General features: G+C 32.9%; 1 protein-coding gene across 2 annotated transcripts in view; it reads left to right on the plus strand.

The window, feature by feature from the left end:
* CHD1 (chromodomain helicase DNA binding protein 1) overlaps nucleotides 1–26,280 on the plus strand; it is a 73,553-nt gene that overhangs the window by 23,599 nt on the left and 23,674 nt on the right. For both annotated transcript variants that reach the window (XM_077863473.1, XM_077863483.1), the window contains exons 3-22: nucleotides 2,962–3,163; nucleotides 4,153–4,260; nucleotides 5,243–5,307; nucleotides 7,229–7,381; nucleotides 7,521–7,792; nucleotides 9,358–9,583; nucleotides 9,962–10,062; nucleotides 10,305–10,483; nucleotides 11,335–11,462; nucleotides 11,907–12,123; nucleotides 12,795–12,884; nucleotides 13,897–14,087; nucleotides 15,001–15,189; nucleotides 16,537–16,699; nucleotides 17,554–17,706; nucleotides 20,114–20,185; nucleotides 20,639–20,788; nucleotides 23,760–23,908; nucleotides 24,500–24,596; nucleotides 24,708–24,803. In XM_077863473.1, coding sequence (XP_077719599.1) covers nucleotides 2,962–3,163; nucleotides 4,153–4,260; nucleotides 5,243–5,307; nucleotides 7,229–7,381; nucleotides 7,521–7,792; nucleotides 9,358–9,583; nucleotides 9,962–10,062; nucleotides 10,305–10,483; nucleotides 11,335–11,462; nucleotides 11,907–12,123; nucleotides 12,795–12,884; nucleotides 13,897–14,087; nucleotides 15,001–15,189; nucleotides 16,537–16,699; nucleotides 17,554–17,706; nucleotides 20,114–20,185; nucleotides 20,639–20,788; nucleotides 23,760–23,908; nucleotides 24,500–24,596; nucleotides 24,708–24,803 — 3,001 coding nt within the window. The remainder of the gene's footprint in view (nucleotides 1–2,961; nucleotides 3,164–4,152; nucleotides 4,261–5,242; nucleotides 5,308–7,228; nucleotides 7,382–7,520; nucleotides 7,793–9,357; nucleotides 9,584–9,961; nucleotides 10,063–10,304; nucleotides 10,484–11,334; nucleotides 11,463–11,906; nucleotides 12,124–12,794; nucleotides 12,885–13,896; nucleotides 14,088–15,000; nucleotides 15,190–16,536; nucleotides 16,700–17,553; nucleotides 17,707–20,113; nucleotides 20,186–20,638; nucleotides 20,789–23,759; nucleotides 23,909–24,499; nucleotides 24,597–24,707; nucleotides 24,804–26,280) is intronic.

Here is a 26,280-nt window from a genome sequence, read left to right on the forward strand (position 1 = left end):
ATAAAAGAAAGCTAGGCCTTGCCCATATTTTTTATTCTGGAAAGAGCATTTACAGAAGTAGGCTGAAACAATTAATAAGGAGAGGTTTTTCACCAATTTTAACTCACAATTTTGTCTGAATATAGATTCTGCCCCCTTCCCCCGTGAACCTGTGTTTTCCTTAAAATTTTTAGGATTTTTAAAAATAATTATATAAAACATTTACATGTTTTGAATCTGAGGACTCATTTCAAACCTTATTTCCTCAACTCTCTTCCTGCTGTCCCTCCCTCCATAGATACCATTTTTAACTTAATTGTTGGTTTATGCTGGCATTATTGCTTTTGTAAAAGTATAGGCAAGTATGTATATTTTTTTTCCCTTCTACAAAGGAAGCATACTATAAACATTGTTTTGTATCTTGTTTTTTGTTTTTGTTTTTTACTTAACTGTATCCTGGAGATTGTGGCAATGCCTAAGGTATTTCTTACTTAATCTTTGTATATTCTTAATCTTACTAAGAACAACTAAATACTTTATGCTTCAAATAAATAAGCTAAAGACATTCTGGAATAGGTCTATGCCATTAGAGTAACCTAGATTCAGGCCGTTTGCCAGAACTACTATGACCTGAAGAAGGTACAGGGAAAGATTCCTCCTTTCACCTAGAATTTTAATTTATTAACAGAGAATTTTGACTAGCCATTTATCTGGAATGACTAATCAAGACATAATCAAGAATATAGGCCCATGATAGCCCACAAATTCAGTAGTTCTCATCAGTCTACTTTTCGAATATCTGTTGAGCACCCTCACCTGTGTAAACATTTTTGGTGTAGGTACTTTGGAAAAAATAAATGGTATCCTCGAGAAGCTTACAAGCATTAAAGTGATACTTCTCAGCTTAATTATCCTTTTCTTTTTCGTTTTTTTTTTTAAGATTTTATTTATTTGTTCATGAGAGACATAGAGAGGCAGAGACATAGGTAGAGGGAGAAGCAGGCTCCCCGTGGGGAGCCTGATGTTGGACTCGATCCCAGGACCCTGGGATCATGTCCTGAGCCGAAGGCAGATGCTCAACCACTAAGCCACCACCCAGTTGTCCCATTCTCCTTTTCTGTCAATCATACTTTTTTCTTAGTGTTCCTTAATTACTCTGTTAGACTTGTTTGTATTTGCAGTGCTCCCCATACACCTAGATCTTAAAAATAGTATAGAACAACATTTATTGGTTGATATGACTGTCTCTCCATACCAGGTTAGAGGGTTTTTAATGATAAGGATTCTTTCTGCTTTCTGTCTTGCCTATTACCTAATACATGATACCTCTCAGTAAAGTTGATTGAGTAAATGGAAGACCTAGTGGGTTAAAGGAGAAATAAAATTGTATGTCAGGAAAAATATCTTTTCAATATTCTTGCCAAAATTTCTCTGAAGGGACCCAAGTAAAAGATGTAAGTGGGGTTTGTTTATTTATTTATTACAAGACACTGTGCTCTTTTTGGACCTCTAAACCATGTGACCGATTTTTAGAAATTGTGACAAAACTGATATTGGGCGCATAGGTGGCTCAGTTGGTTAAGCGTCTGACTCTTGATTTTGGCTCAGGTCATCTCAGTCAGGGTCCTGGGATTGAGTCCTTTAGATTCGACACTCAGCTTTCAGTGGGGATTTTGCTTAAAGATTCTTTCTTCTTCCTCTGCCCCTCCTCCTCACATGCATGTGCTCTTTCTTTCTCTCTTTCTCTCTCTAAAATAAATAAGTCTTTTTAAAAAAAATGCTCTCGATATCATAGACTTTAAAAGGCAGATTTTTGCTGTTTCTGTGAAAAAAAAAAATGATTCTGCTAGGTTCCCACATTTTAAAAAGATATGTTTGCATTTTAAGCATTTTAATTTATATCTAACTTTTGGAATCAAAAGTCTTTCAAACTTTTATGTCTGTTTCCATGTGCATACTAAACTCCTTGTTCTAGAAAAGGAGAAATCTTAAAAATGAATTACTTTTAATACTGCAGTCTATTTCCTTAGAGTAATACCTCCATCTGGTGGTATTTCGGAAAATTACAGCAGAGGACATGAAGCTCGAGTTTAGCTGTGTATACATAAACTGCATTACCTGTTGTTTGTCATAAAGCTAGATGAAATTACATCAAAAGTTGAGTCTGTTGTGTGTATAAAGAATTGAATGCCCTAGTTTTCAACATTTCAGATGTAAACACCATGTGAATAAATGGTCTTGGGAGTAATAGTAATTTACAAAATCACCTGTTTAGGCCAGACCATTTCTAGGTTACTTTGGGCTGAAAAATAGTAATGGGAAAAAAGGTCGTTTCTCAGTGAACTGTTAATTGCTTTCACATGTGATATACAGAGGTTAGGAAAGAGTGTGAGAACTTAGTATTACTTCAGATTTTATCACTGTGGTACCATGATGGATGCAGTGATATTGTCAGAGAAGCAATTTACCGATTTTCTTTTAGTAAATTACATCTTATCTTAGTTTAATTTTAACAAATTACTTTCCCCCAGAATGAGAGAACACAGATATAAACTTAAAAACAGGTAAAAAACGACATTTTTTTTTTTCTACCTGTGACTGTGAAGATTTTCAGCACATTTATCCTTTTCTTCACATAATTTCTACATTAGATTTCCTATAGTTAAATGGCCTTTTAAGGATGAGGGACTATGGCTTCCCAGGTTTCAAGCCCAGGATTTTGTGTTTGATAGATTTTGCTCATTATCTTAGAGGAAGATTGTAACCTGGTTGTTTATGTTTTTGCCAAAACTGTACCAAATCTAACAAGTATGTCAGTTACTACAGATTAACATTAATTCTTTTTTTCTGTTTGTTTGGCTATTGAATGTGGAAATATGACATAAATAAGGTTTAATGATTTGGGGCTTTCTGCTGACTTTTAAAAGGAAAATTAAGTTCCTAATAAATTTTGTTTGAAATCTCTTTATTTTCAAATTGTAGCCAGTCGGATGATGATTCTGGGTCAGCTTCAGGCTCGGGATCTGGTTCAAGTTCTGGAAGCAGTAGTGATGGAAGCAGTAGCCAGTCAGGTAGCAGTGACTCTGACTCTGGATCTGAATCCGGCAGTCAGTCAGAGTCTGAGTCAGACACTTCCCGAGAAAACAAAGTCCAAGCAAAACCACCGAAAGTTGATGGAGCTGAGGTAATAAATAAAGTATCCTGAAAGATAGATTTCTTGTACTACTTTGGAAAAATTTACAACACTGGTTTTATAGCATTCTTAATCTAGCTTTTAGAAAACATTTAATTTTAAACGTTAGAATTTGCTTTCTCAAACTTGTAGTTAAATATCTGTGGACTTAATTGACTTGGAAGAGAAGCAGTCAAGCAAGTACAAAATAAACAAATAAAACTTTCTAAGGCAGAAACTGAGTTTCATAAATATTCATTGTCTCATGGATAAAAATTAAAGGCTTTGTGACTTCTTTCTGTTAATCTTCCAGTGTCTGATCTCTACTTTCAAGATCTTCAAAGGAGATACTTTATTGTTAATAGCAGGAGAATCTAACAGAACTTGCTTCCTTGAAGATACTTGGTAGAGTAGGCTAAGGGTCATTCTGTTTGGAAAAAAAGCTACTGCAAGATTTACTAAACCTATGTATACCTCATAATAGAATACAGTAGTGTTTCTTAGAGTACCAATCCATGGTAAGATCCTTGGGCCAGAATATACATCAACACAAGCTTCTTTCAATAAGAGAAAAATCTCGCTGTCTAATAAATAAATACAAATATAAGTAATATAAGTCAGTTGAACTGAAACTGTATTTAGTTGATATAGTTGATTTGCATTCTGACTCAAGCTCTTCATCTTTACCTCACCTCAATTAAACTAGGCAGCCACTTCTTGAGTAGCGCTGGTGTCCTGTAATGACACTTTATTTTTTGAAAATAATATTCAGTGTCAAAGAATATATTGATTAATATTGTTATCAGCGCACTATAACTGTTGTATGTGCAACTAAAGCTCAGAATTTTAATTGCCATAATATTGTATTACTCCTACTGGGAGTATAGACAAGAGTCTTCTTACTCGAGGCAGTGATAATGTTGGTACTGCTGTTCAGTAAATTAACCTTTTTTCAGTTTTTTCAAAAGTTCATCCTTCTGTGATTTGTATTTCTCTGATAGTTTTGGAAATCTAGCCCCAGTATTCTGGCTGTTCAGAGGTCAGCAATGCTCAAGAAGCAGCAGCAGCAGCAGCAGCATCCAGCTTCATCCAATAGTGGATCAGAGGAGGTGAGTTTTCATTATGAAAAAGCTATTACTTTTAGGGCAGCCCGGTGGTTCAGCGGTTTAGCGCCACCTGCAGCCCGGGCTGTGATCCTGGAGACCGGGGATCGAGTCCCACGTCGGGCTCCTTGCGTGGAGCCTGCTTCTCCCTCTGCCTGGATCTCTGCCTTTCTCTCTCTCTCTCTCTCTCTCTCTCTGTCTTTCATAATAAATAAATAAGTAAATTCTTAAAAAGTAGACACGATGCTGAATCATTTAACTAGGTGGGGTTATTTATGAAATTATTACACAGTAAATGTTGTGAAAGGATGAGGAAATAACTGTTTATGTGTATCAGGAGCCTTGAAATATCCATATTCAGTTATCCAGTAATTATACTTTTAGGGATTAATCCAAAATGAGCAGTGGACAGGTGTGTACATTTGCTCATCACAGCAAAACTAGAAATAAACTAAATATGAATACTATGAAAATAGACAAATGTGCCTATTAAACCATACTTGTAGAGAATATGAATAACAGAATTTACAACATCTTTTTAAAAGAGTAGGCTATGGCTTTAAAACATATAGTTCCTGTGCACACATAAGTACACCAGCATGTATATTTGTACAGAAATAGTCAAGAACTGTGTAAAAAAACTGTCTAATGGGGCAGAAAAATACTAAGTCAAAATTTGACATACCAACAATTACAATTCTTTTTTGAGACCATCTTAGGCAACAGTAATAGTTTTTAGAGATGGTAGATTTTAAGGTATTGTACAAAATGCTGACATTGTGATATTTACTTAATTTCAATGGCTATGTTATAAATTCATAATAAAGATGTTATTACTTTGTGTGCTAATGGTACAAATGTAACATCAGAATAAAGCTTTAACAGTGTTATTAGCAAGGTGGATATTAAATAGTATGACAAGCAAAAATTTGACATCAGTGGTCAAATTCTCATCGTTAATAACATTAGTTTTTTTCTTCTCCTATAGGATTCCTCCAGCAGTGAAGATTCTGATGACTCATCGAATGAGGTCAAAAGGAAAAAGCATAAAGAGTATGTCATTTTGTTTAACCAATCATTTTCATATCAGGAAGACTTTATTGATTTTGTGTTTCTTCTTTGATGAAAAATTATTGTCAAAAGTAGACTTTTGTAAATTCTTGGTTTATGGCATCTTATTAGGTTAATTTAAACCAGTATTCTTTAACATTTGTCTTTCCATGAGGACTTGAGGTTCTTGTGGCACTTATTTATATCCTCTATTAATGCATTTCTCCTATGTATTTTTAACTCCAGAGATCTACTTGGTCATATCAGAAAATCTTAGTAACTTGGGGAACTTAACATAGAAGTGTAGGGATTAGTGGATGAAGGATTTTGAGTATTTTTTAGTTTATGTTAATGGCTATCTTATTCATCTGTACTTGAAATTTACTTTCTCTGTAGAACTCATTTAGAAACTGACTATAATTTCCTAAAGATCTTGACCCAGAAAGTGTTTAAGAGTACTTCAGATTCTTGGTTCAGTTATTCAGATGGTCTAAGTTCTTTTTTCATTTTGTCAAAAATAATATTCCATTGTCTTCGGTCTTTTCTACTTGTATATTCAGCAGTTTTGCTTTGGTGTGTATAGCTTTGGATTTTTTTTTTTTTTTTATTCCACTGTATTCACTCATTTTATATGTGAAGATTTTAGTTTCTGGAAATTCAAGTCATTGTATTTCTGCATCTCTCTTGTATCTCTTATCCTGTAAATATCTCTGGTACTACTATTAACATATATTAGTCATGTTGGATTCTATCTGTTATAAATTTCTACTGGATCATCCATCATCATCTTCAAAGATCTTACTGTATCATGTTTTTTTTATCCCTTTATTGTTATGCTACATTCTGGCTGATTTCCTCAGATCTGTCGTCTAGTTTACCAAGTACATTTTCAACTACTGTGTCTCATCAGCTCTCCAAACTCTTCCACTCAGTTAGTAATTTCTAAACTTAGCATAGGTAGAGCCAAATAATATTTTTAAAAAACAGTGATTTAAGATGATGGGTAGTCTTGGTTAGATATTACAATCATTATAATTTGTATTATAAGAAATAAGTGGAGATACTTTCATATATTCTACCTGTTGCTACTTCTAACATGCAAACTCTAGAAAGATCTCAAAAAAATTGCTTCTCATGTTTTTATCATAAACCAGATTTTAGCATATGTGCTGCTTATGTAACTCTTAACGTAGTCATAATTGATGCAAGAGATACAGAGGAATGGAGTAGAAGCAGTAGCTGTGAGACAGGATATGGCATATATATAAGAATTTAATGTGTATCTTCCATTTGAAGTTTATGTTATAGCAGAATGTTAACATGTGCTTCCAGTAATTTTTCTCTACATGTTTATTGGAATTAAATAGACTGAATAGACTAAAAATAGCAAGTAATCATTGACTCTTGGTTAAAATGAACTGATTTTTTAAAATACATTTTTCTGTGCTGTATTTTAGGCTTCTTAATATTGTACACTACTTTAAAAATCAGTGCCAGAGTGTTTTTTTTAAAAGTCACAGTCTCTTGAAAAGTAAAATGAAAGGGATTAATATCTTTTTTTTTTTGAGAGGGCCAGTATAATTATACAAGATTTTCAAAATTAAACCCTATGATTCTTTAAATAGCATACTATGTTTTCATCCACAGTGATAATCAGAATAACATTTCCTTATTTGCCGTTCACTGAAGTATATAACTAAATGATTAACCAAATGCTGGAGTTCTAGGAGAAATCTGTGAAGAATATTTTCAAGCATTTCTTTTATTCTAGACACATTTTAATATGTTGTTGGTGTGGGTAAAAGTAACATTTTTTTTATAGTAACTGAAATGTAGTTCATTTTGATTTTTTTTTGTATTTTTATTAGAGATAAAATTTACAGCATAAGGGTAATTAAACATACTTTATATATTCTATATGCAGTGAAGATTGGCAAATGTCTGGGTCAGGATCTCCATCTCAGTCTGGTTCAGATTCAGAATCTGAAGAAGAAGAAAGAGATAAAAGCAGTTGTGATGAAACAGAATCTGATTATGAGCCAAAAAACAAAGTTAAAAGCAGAAAACCTCAAAATAGGTAAGCTCTAGTATGCTCTTTATTTGATGCTGAAAATTGTTGGTTACAGAAGGTATTCTTTTTGTGTATAGTGTCTCGCATCTTGTTTTATGCTAGTGCTTTTGTAAAACACCTCTATCCTCTGGTCTTCCCTACCTAGATCTAAGGCAAAAAATGGGAAGAAAATTCTTGGACAAAAAAAGAGACAGATTGATTCATCTGAGGAGGAAGATGATGAAGAAGATTATGATAATGATAAAAGAAGTTCTCGTCGCCAAGCAACTGTCAATGTTAGCTATAAAGAAGATGAAGAAATGAAAACAGATTCTGATGATCTATTGGAAGTCTGTGGAGAGGATGTTCCTCAACCTGAGGAAGAGGAATTTGAAACAATAGAACGTTTTATGGATTGTCGGATTGGGAGAAAAGGAGGTATTTTCTTAAAAAAACATATTTATTGTTTGGTTGTTTCATATTTAGTAGAGTAATTTCTTGAAGTTATTTCAGTTTTGAAAGTTAAGAGGGTGGCTTATCATCTATTTTGTTTATTTGTTATATACTTTCCTTAGCCAGAGTATTTTCTTCTCACAGAATAATTCACTTAGCCTCACTTCATTTATTTTGCAGATAATTAGAAAAAAATTTGTTTTTAAAGATTTATTTATTCATTCATACAGAGAGAGAGAGAGAGAGAGAGACACACAGGCAGAGGGAGAAGCAGGCTCCATGCAGGAAGCTGGATGTGGGACTCGATCCCGGGTCTCCAGGATCACACCCCAGGCTGCAGGCAGCGCTAAACCGCTGCGCCACCAGGGCTACCCAAAAAATTTTTAACCTATGTATTTGAGCTTTTCTGTTGTCATGCCTGAATAACGTTTATTATTTAGGTACTTTAAATTTCACAAATAGTTTGCTTTTTAAATTTTTTTCTTTCATCTCAAATATGTAGGTCATTTTTAGTTATCGTGACATGTACTTTTTTCCGTTTTTGTCAAGATATGACATACAGTGTTGTATAAAATTTAAGGTAGATAGCATAGTGATTACATATATTGCAAAAATGATTACCACAACAAGTTTAGTTTATATTTATCCATCATCTCTTATAGATAGAATAAAAAGAAAAAAAAATTTTTTCCTTGTAATAACTTTTAGAACCTACTCTCTGAGTAGCTTTCAAATATACTGTACAGCAGTGTTAACTATGGTCATTATGCTGTACATTACATCCCTAATACTTTATTTGACAACTGAAAGTTTGTATACATCTGCATTATTATCTCCCCCTCACTTCCCCACGCACACATACCTGCTTAGCTGTCTGTGGTAGCTACAGATCTATCTCTTTTTCTATAAGGTTTTTGTTTGTTTGTTTTAGATTCCATATGGAAGTGAGATCATATGGTATTTGCCTTTCTCTGTCTCACTTATTTCATTTCTAATGCCGTCAGTATTCATCCATGTTGTTGCAAATGGCAGGATTTCCTTCTTTTTGTGGCCAAGTAGTATTCCATTATACATGTGTTACTACATTTTCTTTATCTGTTGATGGATAACTTAGGTTGTTTCCATGTCTTGGCTGTTGTAAATAATGCTGCATTGAACACAGGGGTACATATACCTCCTACATAATGGTTTTGGACATGCAGCTTTTAAAGATGATTTTTCATTTTTTCATTTCATTGTCATTATTTTGTTTCTAGTTATGAGGCAGCCAGTCATCAGTTACTATAAATTGCTGTGTGATCTAAGGTGTGCCACTCTGTCTTTTGACCGTGTTTTTTTTTTATTCTAAAACTGAGGGATTAAATTGGATAATCTATCCATTCTAAAATTCGGAGTTTGTTTTATGTAATGGGTAGTACCAAATTAAATTAAATTCTTGTACCCTGATACTTATTTAAAAGTGCATACATTTTTCTATTCATATTCTTGAATTTTTGAGTTGAAGGAAACAATCTTATAACAGAATTACATTATTGTGTTTTCTTTTTCAGCTACTGGTGCTACTACAACCATCTATGCAGTTGAAGCAGATGGTGACCCAAATGCAGGATTTGAGAAAAACAAGGAACCAGGAGAGATCCAGTATTTAATTAAATGGAAAGGATGGTCCCATATCCACAATACTTGGGAGACAGAAGAAACCCTTAAGCAGCAGAATGTTAGAGGAATGAAAAAATTGGATAATTATAAGAAAAAAGATCAGGAAACAAAAAGATGGTAAATATGTTTTAGATTTAATTTTTTAACAGTTCAGAGATCATTACTAAGCTTTTTTTGTTAATAAGGAATACATAGTCAAGAATCCAGTAATAATTATTTATAGACTTAATTGTATTTGAAAGTAAAACTTTTTGAAAATAGCCATATCTAAACTTCTTAATAACAGTCATGTAGAATGTATCCCATATAAGTTATACATATATAAAATTAAAAATTAATGATTCTTCACTTTATTTTCTATTTCAGTTTCTTCATTATTCAGCTGACTCACATGATAAGTGGCAAATGGGAGATTTTATGCTATAGATAGTATTTGGGGGAAATGGTTATTTAGGGGAGATTTTGAAGTCTATTTCTGGATTAATAATCTTTCAGGTTGAAAAATGCTTCTCCAGAAGATGTGGAATATTACAATTGCCAGCAAGAACTTACAGATGATCTACATAAACAGTATCAAATAGTGGAACGAATAATTGGTTAGTAATAAGTGATTTTAACTAAACTTGTATCTTTCCATGCTTGACCCGAAAAAAAAATTGCAAATTTACTGCTTACACATCAAATACGGTAGTAGTCTTACTGTAATAGGGTATTGTAAACCAGTTGACTAATTTTTGCTTGTGTAGGTTTTTTTTTTTTTTTTTTTTTTACCAAAAATTAGTCCTCAGGTAAGATTCAGTGTGAAAACAAATAAATAAATACCTGATTTATCTCACAGCTCATTCCAATCAGAAGTCAGCAGCTGGTTATCCTGATTATTATTGCAAATGGCAGGGCCTTCCATACTCAGAATGCAGCTGGGAAGATGGAGCTCTAATTTCCAAAAAGTTTCAAGCCTGCATAGATGAGTATTTTAGCAGGAATCAATCAAAAACCACTCCTTTTAAAGATTGCAAAGTGAGTATTGTTTGAAATTTTTAAATAATTGAAAATAGTATTTATGTATCGTAAATACTACAAGCCCAAATAGAGAGTTGGATTCTGATTTCAGATAGGCTAAGAGAGAGCTACTTGGTTGATAGGTCTTAGAGGAAATGGTGTTCCTGTAATTGCTGTGTGGTCTTAGATGTGGTGCTGTCTTCTAGCCTTGGTGAGTGAAACTGTCAAGAACATGATTAATTGGTGGTAGTAGTTGTGAGGGGAGACAAAATAGGGTAAATTCCTTGGAAAATATATGCTTGCTTTAAAAGTTAGTGAATATTTTCTTTTAAGGTAGGAAAGAAAAAGGGATATATCCATAAGAAAAGAGGTGGTACTCAGGACTACTTTGCCTAATATAAGATTTTTATACTTACAGAAATTATTAGCTATAGTTTTGAGGATCAGTATACTATTAGAATTTGTTTTCTTATTACAAGATTGAGTTAAACTGGTAATGGTAATTTAGAAATCAGAAAGTTAAGCCGGTTGAGTGGCTTATTTCTTAGATCAGGGCTGCACAAGCTTACTGAAAGACTTTAACAAAGCTCTTGCTTGTGAACTGTGTAAGACTCAAGTATTTCAGCAGGAACTTATTTCTATCATTTTCTGTTCAAAAAAAGAAGACAAAATATTTATCACTGTACATGGCTGTTACAGTAAGACATAACAATCTTCTTTGAATGAATCCTGAGATATATTTTGACCCATGGAATGTCTGAGCTTGATAATTGGAGATAAAATTTCAAATTTTACAGTAAAAGCTGAGATTTTGATCTTCTAAAATTCTCACATTTAATAGTTCTTATTAACATTTATTTCTACTAAAGGTATTAAAACAAAGGCCAAGATTTGTAGCCCTAAAGAAGCAGCCGTCCTATATTGGAGGACATGAAAGTTTAGAATTAAGAGATTATCAACTGAATGGTTTAAATTGGCTTGCTCACTCTTGGTGCAAGTAAGTATATTTTGAATTGTCTGTTTAATTTGAGGGCATATGAATTTCACAAATCCAGGATTTGGAAAATATTTCCATCAATATCAAGGATAAAGATTTTGGCGTTTATATGCAGGTTTTTAAATTTCCTTAGTATGTAAGTAATACTACATATTAAGAAGAAAATCCAGTGGGGTTTGAGTTTAATCTATTTAATTGCCACACTGCTTCCTATTACTTTTAATCTTTAAGCTTCCTTTGGACTAAAATGGTAAACTTTGTCCACTTAAACTATTACAGAGGCCTTTACTAAAATTTCTTACTTATAGCCAATAAAAGTGGTCTTTTGTTTGTATGTCCGATTAATTTTAACTATTTAAATTTGTGTATATGGGTTATGTAAAAGATATCTTTGTAAAATTCTGAACCTAATTGCATACATAATTTTTGCTTTTAATTTTGTAGAGGAAATAGTTGTATACTTGCTGATGAAATGGGCCTTGGAAAAACAATACAGACGATCTCATTTCTGAACTATTTGTTTCACGAACATCAATTATATGGACCTTTTCTGTTAGTAGTACCACTCTCCACCCTTACTTCCTGGCAAAGAGAAATTCAGACATGGGCTTCTCAAATGAATGCTGTGGTTTATTTAGGTGACATTAACAGCAGAAATATGGTAAGTTGTTTCTCCACAAATTTAAAAATATAGACATACTTGTCTTTGAGGACAGGTATTTTGTCTTCATAGTCTTAATTTCTAGTGTAAAACCTGCCACAAAGTAAGTGTTCAATACATGTTTAATTGGCTGTAATAAAAGACTATTTTCAGTTGAGTATTACTTTATATGATAAATGTTTTTAAACTTCTTATGGAGAGTTTCAAATATACAGGATAGCAGACAGAAGAATATAATAAACCTCTGTGTGCCCATCTCCATCTTCAGAGTTTCAATGCATTGCCAGTTTTGTTTCATTTGTACCTCTACAGAGTACTTTCCTCCCAAATATTGTGAGGCAGACTCGGATATCATATTTCATCCATAATTGCTGTGTTATTAAAAGAATTAATCTCTTGTGTTTTGTTAAATGAGAACTTCCATCAGTGGAAAGTGTGTATTAAAAATGCGTCCGCTTTATTTTTTACAGGTTTTGATGTACTGTGGTACTTATATTTCATTTATAAATAAGATGACTAGCTTGTTGGACTGTTTTAAGAATTAAAATGATTTTCTTACATAAACATATACATAGTTTTTTATGTATTTTGAAGGTTTTTTTTTTTTTAGATACTCAAATAAAAGTATACTTAATGTTTTCCTTAAAACTATCTTTAAAATTTCTTGATAGATACGGACTCATGAATGGATGCATCCCCAGACCAAACGGTTAAAATTTAATATACTTTTAACAACTTATGAAATTTTACTGAAGGATAAGGTATGTATTACCTATGCTTTTCTGTTTGGTGTATATCCCTTTTTCCTTTATGTATTGTGGATAGGATGAGAAGATAAATCATGGGTCAGCAAACTACATCCTGTGGGTCACATATGGCTTGTTTTTTTATGACCTTTGAACTAAGAATGGTTTTTACATTTTTTGACGGTATAAAAACAACCAAAGAGTTATGTGACAGAGACTACTACACATTGTCTGCAAAAAGCTAAAATATTTACCATCTGGGTCTTCATAGGAGAAGTTTGCCAACTGTTGACTTACGTAAAGCTAATTCGGCATAATATGTTGATTTGTAAGGTCTCTAAAGAGGAGGAAAATTGGTAAAAGAATTAATTACTGCTGGGTGAAGCACTATGCTAAATGCTTTATAGATGTTAATTCTTTGTAGTTCATATCTCAAGTAATTCCCATCTATTTTATAAGATACTGCTATTTCTACTTTTTTGGAAAGAAAAATCCAGTCTCACAAGAGGTTAATGAGCTTGTCTCCCAGAACACAGAACTGTTAAATCGCAGAATCAGGCTGTTTCTGTTTTAAGTCAGAGACTTAACATTTATATATTAGAGATCCACAGTTCATAAAAATCGTACAGTGAATTATTTCTATACTTGGCGTAAGACACCTCCAAACTTATATCATGTTTTCTCTAAATTAGTAGAGGCTTTTGCTGGCCTTCAGCTAAAAGTCTTCTTTAAAAATTTTTAAATGATACTATTTTAATGATACTGTTTTTTGTTTTTTTTAATGAATGTGTAAGCTAGTAAAACCTTTCATTTGCTATTCTCTGTTTTCCAGTGGGTGAATTAGTCATGGAAGGAACTTTGTTTTGCATGTTGAGTTACTTGATTTGAGGATTTCAGTAAATCTTGAAATAATATAATTTTTATTTGAAAAAAGACAGAAGTTTGCTCTTAATTTTTATACCTCAGTTTAGTAATTTGAATTTAAATTCTCTTAAGGATTTAACTTTGTTCTTCTGTTCATTCTAAGGCATTCCTTGGAGGTCTAAACTGGGCGTTTATAGGTGTAGATGAAGCGCATCGATTGAAGAATGATGACTCTCTTCTGTATAAAACTTTAATAGACTTTAAGTCCAATCACCGTCTCCTTATTACTGGAACTCCTCTACAAAACTCCCTCAAAGAGCTCTGGTCTTTGCTACATTTCATTATGCCAGAAAAGTAAGATAAATTGGGATATATGGTTTTAATATTAGTTCTGTATCTTTAGTTTAGCTAGAAAATTATTAGTGTTGGTAATAAGGTCCACAAGAAGTTTTATTGCCCTAGAACATTAGACCACAGATTTATAAGAAGGAAAATAAAGGACATGGGATACAGCATTTCATATTTCTAATAATATTTTAAGTTTTCAGTTTTGTAAATAAGTTTGAGTCATGTATAATAAATTATGACAGTTAATTTTGCCCATGTTCAAAATAAAATTCACTTGAAAAACAAATAGTGTCCTTCCTGGTATTTAACAGTAGCAGTAACAATAATAAGGTACTGGTAATGCCCTTTTCTTTATGAGGAAAACTAGATTAAATAAGGGCTAGATAACTTGTTTAAGATCACATTCTTTTTCAATAGATTCAGAACTTTAAAATTGCATTTTTTGAAAAATATTTTAGTGATAATTCTGTATTTGAAAATATTTAATTTTATTTAACATCTTTTACTCAAGGAGAATCATAATTTATATAAAACAATTCATGTTTCACCTTTATATGGATACATGGTGGATTTCTTGGGAAGGATAATTCTTAGAAGTGGCTAATATTAGCAAATCTTTTTTCCTGAAAGTCTGTATTTTGCTTATATATGACTACTCTCAAAAATCTCATATGCAGGGGCGCCCAGGTGGCTGCCCTCCACTCAGGTCAAGGTCCCAGAGCCCTGGGATGGAGCCCTGCATCGGGTTCCCTCCTTAGTGGGGAGTCTGCTCTGCCTTTGCCCCTCTTCTCTGCTGGTGCTGTCTCTTTGGCGTTGAGCGCTCACTCTTATCTTTCAAATGAATAAATCTTAAAAAAAAAAAAAAACTCACGTTGTATGACTTTTTTCAATGATTCTTCCATTTTCTTAAATTTTTAAGGTTTTCTTCCTGGGAAGATTTTGAAGAAGAACATGGGAAAGGCAGAGAATATGGTTATGCAAGCCTCCACAAGGAGCTTGAGCCGTTTCTGTTACGCAGAGTTAAAAAAGATGTGGAAAAATCTCTTCCTGCCAAAGTTGAGCAGATTTTAAGAATGGAAATGAGTGCTTTACAGAAACAGTATTACAAGTAAGCAGTAAACAGAGCACATGTTTTAGACATTTAATTCTAAATAACCTCCTGTAACCTTGTCTCATCAAGGTGTCCCACAGCACAGTAGGTTTGTAGAGCCGTAACAGTTCTTGAATTTTAGAATAGATTTACTCTCTGGGCCATTGAACAAAGAGAGCTTGAATGGCATGTTCAAGTTCTTGGCTAACCTAAGATTAATTCGTAATTAATTTGAGTTTGTTTTATGCTTTGTTACCATATAGAAGGTTCTGTTCAGTGTAAGTACTAAAGTATTAGTACTACTAAGGCATTATTTTGTAATTATGATAATTACTTAATTGACAGAGTTAGAGGCCAGAAAAAGAAACAAAATTTTAGACTTCCCCATTGAATATTAATCATACCTTAGATAATTTATATATGTAAAATCTGTGCAGTAGTACTTCAAAGAATCAAAAGGGAATATTTGTCCTAATGTCTTTTTAAAACATTTAGTTGCATAAAAAACACTGCTACATGCACTTAGATTCTCAGAAATTTATTTCATGATAAAGTCTATAAGTGCCATACATTGAAAGAAATACATTTATTGCATAAATTTTAGGTTTGTATTGTGGAAAATTTCAAACATATACAAAAAAGAGGGTCATATAATAAATTCCCAACACTCAGCATTGTTTTCAACTCGTAGCCAGTCTTATTTTATCTCTAACCATTCCCATTTCCCCCACCTCCTATCATTTTGAGGCAAATCAGAGGTGAAATTGTTTCAAATCCCTCTAAGACTTCCTCATAAAAAAGAAGAAAATTAAAGGTGGTAGAAGACAAAGTACATTATGATGAGGGGAAATGTTACATAGTTATTAAGTATTTTAGAGTAATAAAATAACCACCCAAAATTTTCTACAAGTAATATGTATTGTGTTATTGTAATTAAATTAGAAGGCATTGTGAGTAAACCAGGTATGTTTATGAGATTTCTTGTAGGTCTATAAGAAATTGGGTTTTGGTTTCCTAATCTAATAAAATTTGTAGGAAGGTTAACATAGATAACAGTTGGTAATTTTTGAAGTAACTTTGGCGGGTGGGGGGAAGGATTAATACATGGTATTCACTGTGTTACATTAAGCCTTTTTATTGTGTATTGCACAGATAATAAATTATTTGTTGTGTTCTCAATGTTATGAAAGAACTTCATCAATCTTATGAATAAGGTTTGGTCCACTGTATATCCAGTTGTGAACGTCATAATAGTGCAGTTTTGCTTTGGTGCTTAATTGTTTTTTTATGGTTTTAGAATTTATTCTGATAAATACTCTGCTAAGCCTCATTTTTGTGTTTTTTTTTTTCTTTTTCTTTAAACAGATGGATATTAACTAGGAATTATAAAGCCCTCAGCAAAGGTTCCAAGGGCAGTACCTCAGGCTTTTTGAACATTATGATGGAGCTAAAGAAATGTTGTAACCATTGCTACCTCATTAAACCACCAGATAATAATGAATTCTATAATAAACAGGAGGCCTTACAAGTAAGGATTTTAAAATATTGTTACCTTATGGTAAAACGAAATTCTAGAAATGCTTATGTCAGTTATAACTGAAAATGGCACATGGCTTTAATATACTGGTTAGGAATTCTCTTTGGTTATGGTATAAATAGTGGTGTTGGTTTTTTTTTTTTTTTAAGTCTTTATAAGAAAGCCTTCAAAATTATAATTTTATCCAATTAATTATTTTAATAATTTTTCTAAAAATGGATTTGAAGGGACTACTAAGATTTATCCAGCAGAAATCCCTTTGTATATTCTTAATCGACAAGAATTAATGTCAGTGAATATGCTGAATTTGTGATATGGCAAATGGTAATCTTGAGAAAAATCTCTTGACCTCAGATTTTACCCTTTTTATCACTTCTGGAAGACAAATGAGAAGTGTGAAGAAGGCACAGCTGCCATCCAGCCGCAGTACTGCTTTATAGTTGTAGGTTCAGTGACTGATAGGTATAAATTAAAACGTTTTCTTAACTGTTTTAAAACCTTTAGTTGCTTAGTTGCTGCTGCTTTTAGTGTATTGTTTTTCAGCTAAGGTTTTTGGAGAAGTAGTGTAATAACTAGCAAATAAAGTAAAACTGACCCCTTCGCCCCCTAAACATGACGAGAGCTTAGGTGCTAAATGGCAATGAAAATTTTAGCTTGTCGTAGATCAAGATGATCCTAGAAGGGTCCTAGGAAACTTTCACAACTGAAATAAACTATTTTCCAATATTATAAAAATATAGTATTTCAGTTTTAAATAGTTAAAGGTGAACTGTTAAGTGGAGCATTTGTTTCATTTGATTGATTCTTTTTACATGCTATAACAGTTGTAATTTATTGTTTCCTAGCACTTAATCCGTAGTAGCGGAAAATTGATTCTTCTTGACAAACTGTTAATTCGCCTAAGAGAACGAGGCAATAGAGTTCTTATTTTTTCCCAAATGGTGCGGATGTTAGATATACTTGCAGAATATTTGAAATACCGTCAATTCCCCTTTCAAGTAAGCATTTCGTTTTTTGTTTTTGACTTAAATTTCATTTGATTCTTGAAGGTGTTCTATAAAATTAACTGTGTATAGATTTCTATATAAACTTATTCTTAAGATAATATATTTGTTTTAAAAATTTCTATTTGTGGGGGCTCCTGGGGGCTCAGTTGGTTAAGCGTCTAGCTCTTGATTGTGGCTCAGGTCATGATCTCAGGGTCTGAGTGGGGAGTCTCCTTGAGATTTTTCTCTCCCTCTGCCCTCCCCCCCACCGTGTTCTCTCTCTGTCTCCCTCTCTCAAATAAATCTTTAAAAAAATTATCCGTGGGGTGCCTATTAGCTCAGTCAGTTTAGCGCCTGACTCTTGATTTTGGCTCAGGTCATCTTGTGGTTGTGAGATTGGCTCCGCATCAGGCTCTGCACTGGGTGTGGAGCCTGCTGAAGATTGTCTCTCTTCCTCTCCTCCTCCCCATCTTCCTCTCTAAAAAATTAAAACTTCTGTTTGGCATTATTTGTTTCTTCTTGACCTTGCATTTTAGCAGCAAAGCAGTTTTTCCTTTTCTCTGATTTCTGTTTTAATTATATATTCCTCTTCTGTGCCCAAATCTAAATGGGCAGCTTTATGTATTAGGCTTTAGTTTGTGGAAGAGAAAGAGCATTCCTTGTGAATGTTACCAGGACTTACAGATTCTGAAGAATAATATTCTCATAATTATTCTGATACAGTTTGCTGAATAAAACTGTAGACTACTCTAACGAAGGTACTAACGACCAAAATGGTGTATATTCCATCTATTCAGTATTTATTTTGAAATCCATTCAGTGTAATTAAAGCTAATAGGAATGAGTGATGTTTAGAGTCAGGTGCTAGTCTCAGTACTTTCTAATAATTTATTTAATCCATATTTAATCCTTCCATGAACAGTGATTAGAACCTAGTAAACACTCCCATAACTAGTAAATGATACATATTTAGTGCAGGCAGTAAAATAGAAGCAGAATTATAATGATGAACCTCAGCAAATATAATCCCTGCTCTGTTGGAGCTTATATCCTAATCTGGAAGATAGACATTAAGCAGATAATTACAAATAAATAGAATGTTACAGCTGTGGTAATTAATGTCTGCTTTGAAGGACAGGTTTTTGGTGCTATGAACATGATTGAGAAATATATAGTCATTCAAGCTAGGAAAAAGTATCATTGTTTGATTTCCTTAACAACTTTATTGAGATGTAATTTCCATCCCATGGAATTCATCCACTTGAAGTGCACAATTAAGTAATTTTTAATATATTCACAGACTTGGGCTGCCATCAACACAATTTTAAAATGTTTTCATCCCCTCAAAAAGAAACTACCCTTTAGCTATTACCCTGTTTTTCCATTCCACCTCTCTATCCCGCCTCAACCTTATGTTGGTTTGTTTTTAGATAAACTATTACATGTATGTGGTCAAACAAAGCAAATAGTAAACAAGTGCTTGTAATCAGTGGTTCTCTGGCTTTAATCCCTTCTCATTCCCAGATTAATTTCCAGAGAAAATTATTTTTAACATTCTTTTGGTTTAAATCATACCTCAATAAATGATATGCTTAGTTTTTTAAGTTTATACTAATTATGATTTTTAATAAAAAATAGCTCAATTTCTTTTTTTGCGGGGGGGTGGATATCAGCTAGTGTTTAGTAAGCACTCAATATATGTCAGACACTGTGCTAAGTGTTTTACTGTGTTAATTCACTGAATCCTCTGAATTTTCTGAAGGAAGTACTACTATCATGTCCATTACCTCAGAAAGGGACAAGGTGAAAAGTCGAGATCTCTTGCCCAGGCACCCATGAATACTGAAGACACTCAAATGCAGGCTGTTTGACTAGAACCCATGGTGCCCAAATCCGTGACTTTCAGACTTAATCAGCGGCTTTTGCTGGACCCCTTTCACAGAGTTTCTGATTCAGTAGATCTGGGATGGGGCTCAAAATTTTGCATTTCCAAGTTCTCAGGTGACACTGATGGTTGTTGGTCTGTAACCTGTTAATGGAACTGGGAATCAATGCGTTGTACTAACATTTTCAAAAAATGCAGTAGATTTTAATGCATTAGAGTTTATCATGGTACATTGTGTCACGTAACTTGCTTTGTGTACTCATTCACATCTAAAATGTATTTCTTATAGTGAGACTCAGGCAGAATGATTGCCATTGCCATTATTTACTAGGGAAATAGCTTTAGTAATTAAGAGCACAAACTTGAGAGATAGAATGGCTGGGCATGGTCTTCTTGCCTAAGAAGTACCTTCTACTCTTACAGTCTTAGCAAAAGCAATGCTGCCTTTTCTACTAACTTAATTCTATAATTGATTATAATATTTTTAAATATTTGATTCTGTTATATGCAGTATTTTAATGTGTTTTATTCTAGAGATTAGATGGATCAATAAAGGGGGAGCTGAGAAAACAAGCTCTAGATCATTTTAATGCTGAAGGATCAGAGGTATGAGTGCTTTTTAAAATTGCAAATTATTTTAATCATTATTTTAATCATGTGCTTGTTTTTTATTTAAAAAAATCTTGTTAGCCAACTTTGTTTTGTACATGAGAGTTAAAAATCAGTATTCTGTGTTAAATCTGAAGAATTTTACCCTTTCCTATCAATACTATTTCAGCATAGGACAGTTAATTTGCTTCAAAATAAATTAGCCCAATTTTATTTAGAATTTTTTAAACTTGGTCTACATTATCCCAATGTATATTTGTATTTTGGAGTCTTGTTGCCTGGTTTTGCCAAAGGTTTTTGTATTTTATTAGTATTTTTTAAAACTACCTTTTAGTTTTATTGGTAAAATACCTTAAAAATCAGAATATCAATTGTAAAATTCTCCTATTTATTATTTACAGTCACAATTCAGAATAACTTAAAATTGAGCCTATTTATGATTTTTTACAGGATTTCTGCTTTTTGCTTTCCACAAGAGCTGGAGGCCTAGGAATTAATTTAGCCTCTGCTGACACTGTTGTTATATTTGATTCTGATTGGAATCCACAAAATGATCTTCAGGCACAGGCTAGAGCTCATCGAATTGGGCAGAAGAAACAGGTATTATTTTTTTCCATTTATTTTACTGTTAAAGTTTCTTTTTTTTTATGATCATCAGTGTTTGGAAGTGATTTTGGTTTATCCTCCTGGTCATATCATCGGAACACAGTCATGTTACTCTTTAACAGGTAAGGTACATGGGAACTCATTTCTCAAAATCACCTGTCAGTCTGGCAGAATTGAAGTAACTATGCCAAAATAGGATTATGCACCCTCTTTAAGTCATATTCTGTTTACTGCTGTAGAAAACCAATGTTTTTCATTCAAAACATAAACTTTATAATGTCTTTATTTACTTTGACTATTAAGAGATTTTGCTTAGTATATTGCTACCTTTGTGTTTACCTGTATTTTATCCATTTGCCTATAAGATTTTTTTACACAAAAAAAGCCATTCTCGTTACAGTTTTTGTACAGCTATCTGGCACTGTTGTAATAGGCCTTGAGAAAAAACCATCTGTCGTCATTCTGATGCCTTGGTCTTTGTATTTTAATTCACTCTACCTAGAATAGTGCTGCTCAAACTTCTCTAGAGTGGAGATATGAGCAAGTAGCACAGAAAGACTTACCACATCTTATTACCTTTTTAAAATTTCATATTTTCTACTGAAAAATATGCCCATAATTTTAAACTGAAAAGATATTTTACCCAAATAATTCTCAAAACTGTCATCAGAAATACATTATTATTTCTGTAATTTTTTATACTCTGGAACAATGTTGCATACCCCTAAGTGAAAGCTTGTATTTATAGCAATGGTCCCATTTTACAACAGCTATTTTTAGCACCACATTTTCCTTGAATTGGATACATGAATTTGAAACTGATTTGAATCTCCTAATATCAATTTAGGTTTAAAAGAGCCTCTTTTTAAAAAATACATATTTTAACCTATAGTACTACACGAGAATATAAAGAATAAATTTAAGAGTTGGGGAAATAAGAGCAAGACTCTTTCTCCATAGAAAGTACAAAGGAAGGAAAGAGCAGGGGTATATTGGTGCATAAGAGAGTAAAAATTAGTATTAAAATTAGATAACAACACTTGCACATTATAAAGAGAGGCAAATCTTGAAGTATGGATAATAACATAACAATAAATTGTAGACTGTCAAAGAATAGATGATCAGGAAATAAGATAATCTCACAAATGAGCTGGGCCTAATCTATATGTGAATAGTCAAAAGAGCCCTGTTTTATGAATGAGATGGGGGATAGTGGTTAATTGCACTAAACAGACACTTCCTATATTGAAATCCTCAACACCTGGCTGGGTTCACATTCCATTTATATTGCTTAAAGACTACTTAAAGGGCACCACATTTTCTAATAGATGATAGAAAATAGAGGATATATTAGAAGAACCAGTTAGATATCCTAGAAAGTTACATGGTAGACCTCTGGGAAGAATATCTGAATAAGCTCACAAAATAATGGTAACATAGATTTCTTATTGTTATGTTACAAAACTTAAAAAAATAAATGTGATATAAATATGAATATACTTTAAAATATAATACATTTATTAAGTACATTATCATTTAATTTAAAATATATAAGTGTGCATATATATTTTTTTTATTAATGGTTATTGAGATACATTTTTTTATTGTTTCATTATTGATGTACTATAGTAAGAATCCTGTGCTTCATGTACCTGGCTGGTTTTTCTTTGTTTTTTAAGTTTTTATTTAAATTCCAGTTTTCATACAGTACAATACTAGTTTCAGGTGTACAATATAGTGCTTCAGCACTTCCATACCACACCTGGTGCTCATGACAACAAATGCACACCTTAATCCCCATCACCTATTTAACCCCCCCTCCTTCCCCCACCTCCTCAAGTTAACCATCAGTTTGTTCTGTATAGGTAAGAGGCTGTTTCCTGGTTGGCTTCTCTTTTTCTCTTTTTTCCTCTATCATTATTTGTTTAGTTTTTTCAAATTCCACATGAGTGAAATTATGCATGTACCTGCTGTTTTACTAGTATTTGGTTTTAAATCTGACACAAAGGTATTTCATATCTATTTTTAAATATTTACATGCAATGACTACAAAATGAGTGTAGATGAGTAATCCAGATGAGTTTTATTGGTGACACCAATACTAAACACATTTGGAAATGATAGCTTTGACAGAGATTAAATAAAAAGACACTCAGTTATCTGCTCTATGGAATAGTTGCAATGCTGAAAAATTGTATATATTATAACTTCATTAAAACTCTTCTTGTTTACATTAAAATAGAATTCGAAATTTGATTCCAAATAATTTAAAAAGTTTAAAAAAATCATTTGTAAGACTTGGGATAGTTTGTCTTTGTGCCTCAATATCCATTTTAATGCAGAATGTCTAGTGTCCTAGGTCCCTATGCTCTATAAGTGCTCGTAAGCTCACCTAATTAATGATTACAAAAACTATAAAAATGTACCCGTAAATTTCCAAAATATCCCTATATGGTGGTACTGTTTGATATGGAACTGCTGACCTTGAGAAATAGGGCCAAATTTCTACACATCAGTTTTTGTCTATTTTAGAAAGCATTGTTTATGGCAGGGTTTCATCATTACCCTGGGGGGATGGTTCACAGAATTTTTGATTCTGTGGAGTATGAAACATTAATCAGAATTAAGGGAACCTAGTGTAAATTATCATATATTTTCTACTTTTTCTACCTTTTTTCTCAGCTAAAAGATAATTTAAAAATTACTATCATTGCTTTTAGAAAATGAAAATAAGCCAGTAAAATCTTGTAACCAAAATGTAAGAGGGACAACCTCAAAATCATCTTCAAATTGAAGAAATTTAGCTTTTATATATGTATAGGTATATATTTTTAAATTTTTATTTTGACCTATTAAAATTTCATGTAGCATGAGCTTCCCGCTCTATACAGTATTTGGGTATTTCAGATTAGCAAAACAGAGCCTTCTTACTACATTTTATGTTTTATCATACGTATCTTCACAGGTGAATATTTATCGTCTGGTTACAAAGGGATCAGTTGAAGAGGATATACTTGAAAGGGCCAAAAAGAAGATGGTTTTAGATCATCTTGTGATTCAGAGAATGGACACGACGGGGAAGACAGTACTACATACAGGTTCTGCTCCCTCAAGGTAGTTCATTGTTTTTTAAGATTTTTTTATTTGAGAGAGAGAGAACATGAACCACGGGCAGTGAGGGAAAAGTAGAGGGAGAGGGCGAAGCAGCCTTCCTGCTGAGCAGAGCCTGACGAGGGCTCTATCCCAGGACCCTCGGATCACGGTCGGAGCCGGAGGCAGATTGCTTACCTGCCTGAGCCACCCAGGTGCCCTGGTAGTTACTTTAATATTTTTAAAAAAATAATTTTAGAATGCTTCTACAATCATTCTCCTGAAGTATTACATGCTATAAATAGATCTTTGAAGCATCATATTTAGTATTGTAATTTTTTAAATTTTTTAAAGCACCAGAGTAATTTCTAGTCAGAGGCATACGTTCAGTGCTGAATTCACGACTCAAGTTTTATAAGTCTTGGGAGAAGTTCCTTTAACTTCCAGGTTTCAAGTTCTTTACTTTTAAAATAAGTGAACTAATAATTCACCTGTCTGACTCTGTCATATAACTTACTTATATAAAGTTGACTGTATCAATAGTGAATAAAACAGCAATGTAAATATTAAGTTGTTAACTGTTAGTATTAAGCATTTTTGTTTTTCTTGATTTAGTTCCACTCCTTTCAATAAAGAGGAATTATCAGCCATTTTAAAGTTTGGTGCTGAAGAACTTTTTAAGGAACCTGAAGGAGAAGAACAAGAGCCCCAGGTAAAAAAAAAAATTGCCTCAAAATGTGTCATTTCTGTAGACTTTTAAGTATAAGGTATATTTACTTCAAAATATATTAAAGTATACTTAAAGATTTTTTTCTAATTATAGGAAATGGATATAGATGAAATCTTGAAGAGAGCTGAAACTCATGAAAATGAACCAGGCCCTTTAACTGTAGGAGATGAATTGCTTTCCCAGTTCAAGGTAGATTTCCTTTCTTTTTATTTTTTTTCCTTAAAATTATTAAAATTGAAAGGGATTGATTTTTTTTGTCATTTCATGTTTTATTAATTTCTTTAACCACAATCCACATAATTTATTAACATTTTTGTCTTAAAATTTGCTATAGTCTATGAAAATTTTTCTCCCTTATTCTGACAAACCAGTAGCAACTTGTTTTGAAAAGGACCAAATCATTTATGAATAGGTACATTTAGTGGAATGAGGACAGCTGTTATTCTGATTAGCATCTAAAAAAGTGCTTGGCAAATAGCACATCCTCAAATATATGGGTAAATTAATGAACGTTATCTCTTATGTAGATAGTTATGATGGAAGGCTTTTAATGTTTGTTGGAGCAATTTTTGACAAAGGATTAAATTAAGCATTATCACACCTAAGAAAATTCAAGTTAATCAGTTCATGTAAGCAACGAATGCCTATTAATTAGTACTTATAAATGAGGGCGAAAAGGTTGGAAGGAGTCCTAAAGCATCATAAGTCAGCCAGCCTCATGGAGTAAGTTGTATGTCAGTTGTTTCGTATAAAGAGGTAGGTTCCTCTGGCCATTTTCCACAGTTCGGTTTGTGTCATTTGTTCATCCAGCAAATGTTGATTGAGCCCCTCGAGTGTGCCATGCACAGGGACACAGCAGTGAATAAAAACTTCTGTAACTTTAGTGAATCACTTTGCAATGTGGAGGATATAGTGTAATGGAGTAAGAATTAAAAGCAGGGAGATAAGTCAGACGACTATTTAATCTTAAGGAAAAATTAAGGCTTCTGTAACTGGTACTTATTCTGAGTATGCTGTGATTAATTTTATTTTAAGTTATACTATTTGGTTTTAATTTGATTAATTGGCAGTTTAAAAAAATGTCATTGATAAGGTAAGTAAAGTAAATACAGATTGCTTTTATATCAGTGAGTTGATACTCCTATTCTGCTGGCTTTAGGACTTCCATCACATGTAAGTAATAAATATGGGGTTCCTGTGTGACTTAGTTGGTGAAGCATCTGACTCTTGGTTTAATTTTAGGTCATAATCTCATGGGTCCAGGGGTTGAGCCACATGTAGGGCTCCACACTCAGCAGGGAGCCTGCTTGAAGATTCTCTCCCTCTGTTCCCCCCTCCCCGCACATACACATACATTGTCAAATAAATAAATCTTTAAGGTAAATAAACAACTAAATAATAGACATGAGAGAATGAATACCATTTGCAGTCTTATTCCTTACACAGGATAAGCATAGGTTTTTATCATCCAGTTTCTGTGATTAGCTTTAATGAATCCCTTCAGTGTACCAGAGTCGTCATAGTTCTTTAAATGTATTGTCCTATTTAATCTTCACAAAAGTTAGCTCTTTCTATCCTCTTTTTTAAGTGACGAAGAAGCTAGGAACCTAAGGACCCAGAGCTCTTTTTGTCTTGTCAGTAGCTCTAATACTACTTTTTATGATTA

This window comes from Canis aureus, chromosome 2 (assembly GCF_053574225.1).
Source record: "Canis aureus isolate CA01 chromosome 2, VMU_Caureus_v.1.0, whole genome shotgun sequence".
Lineage (NCBI taxonomy): Eukaryota > Metazoa > Chordata > Mammalia > Carnivora > Canidae > Canis > Canis aureus.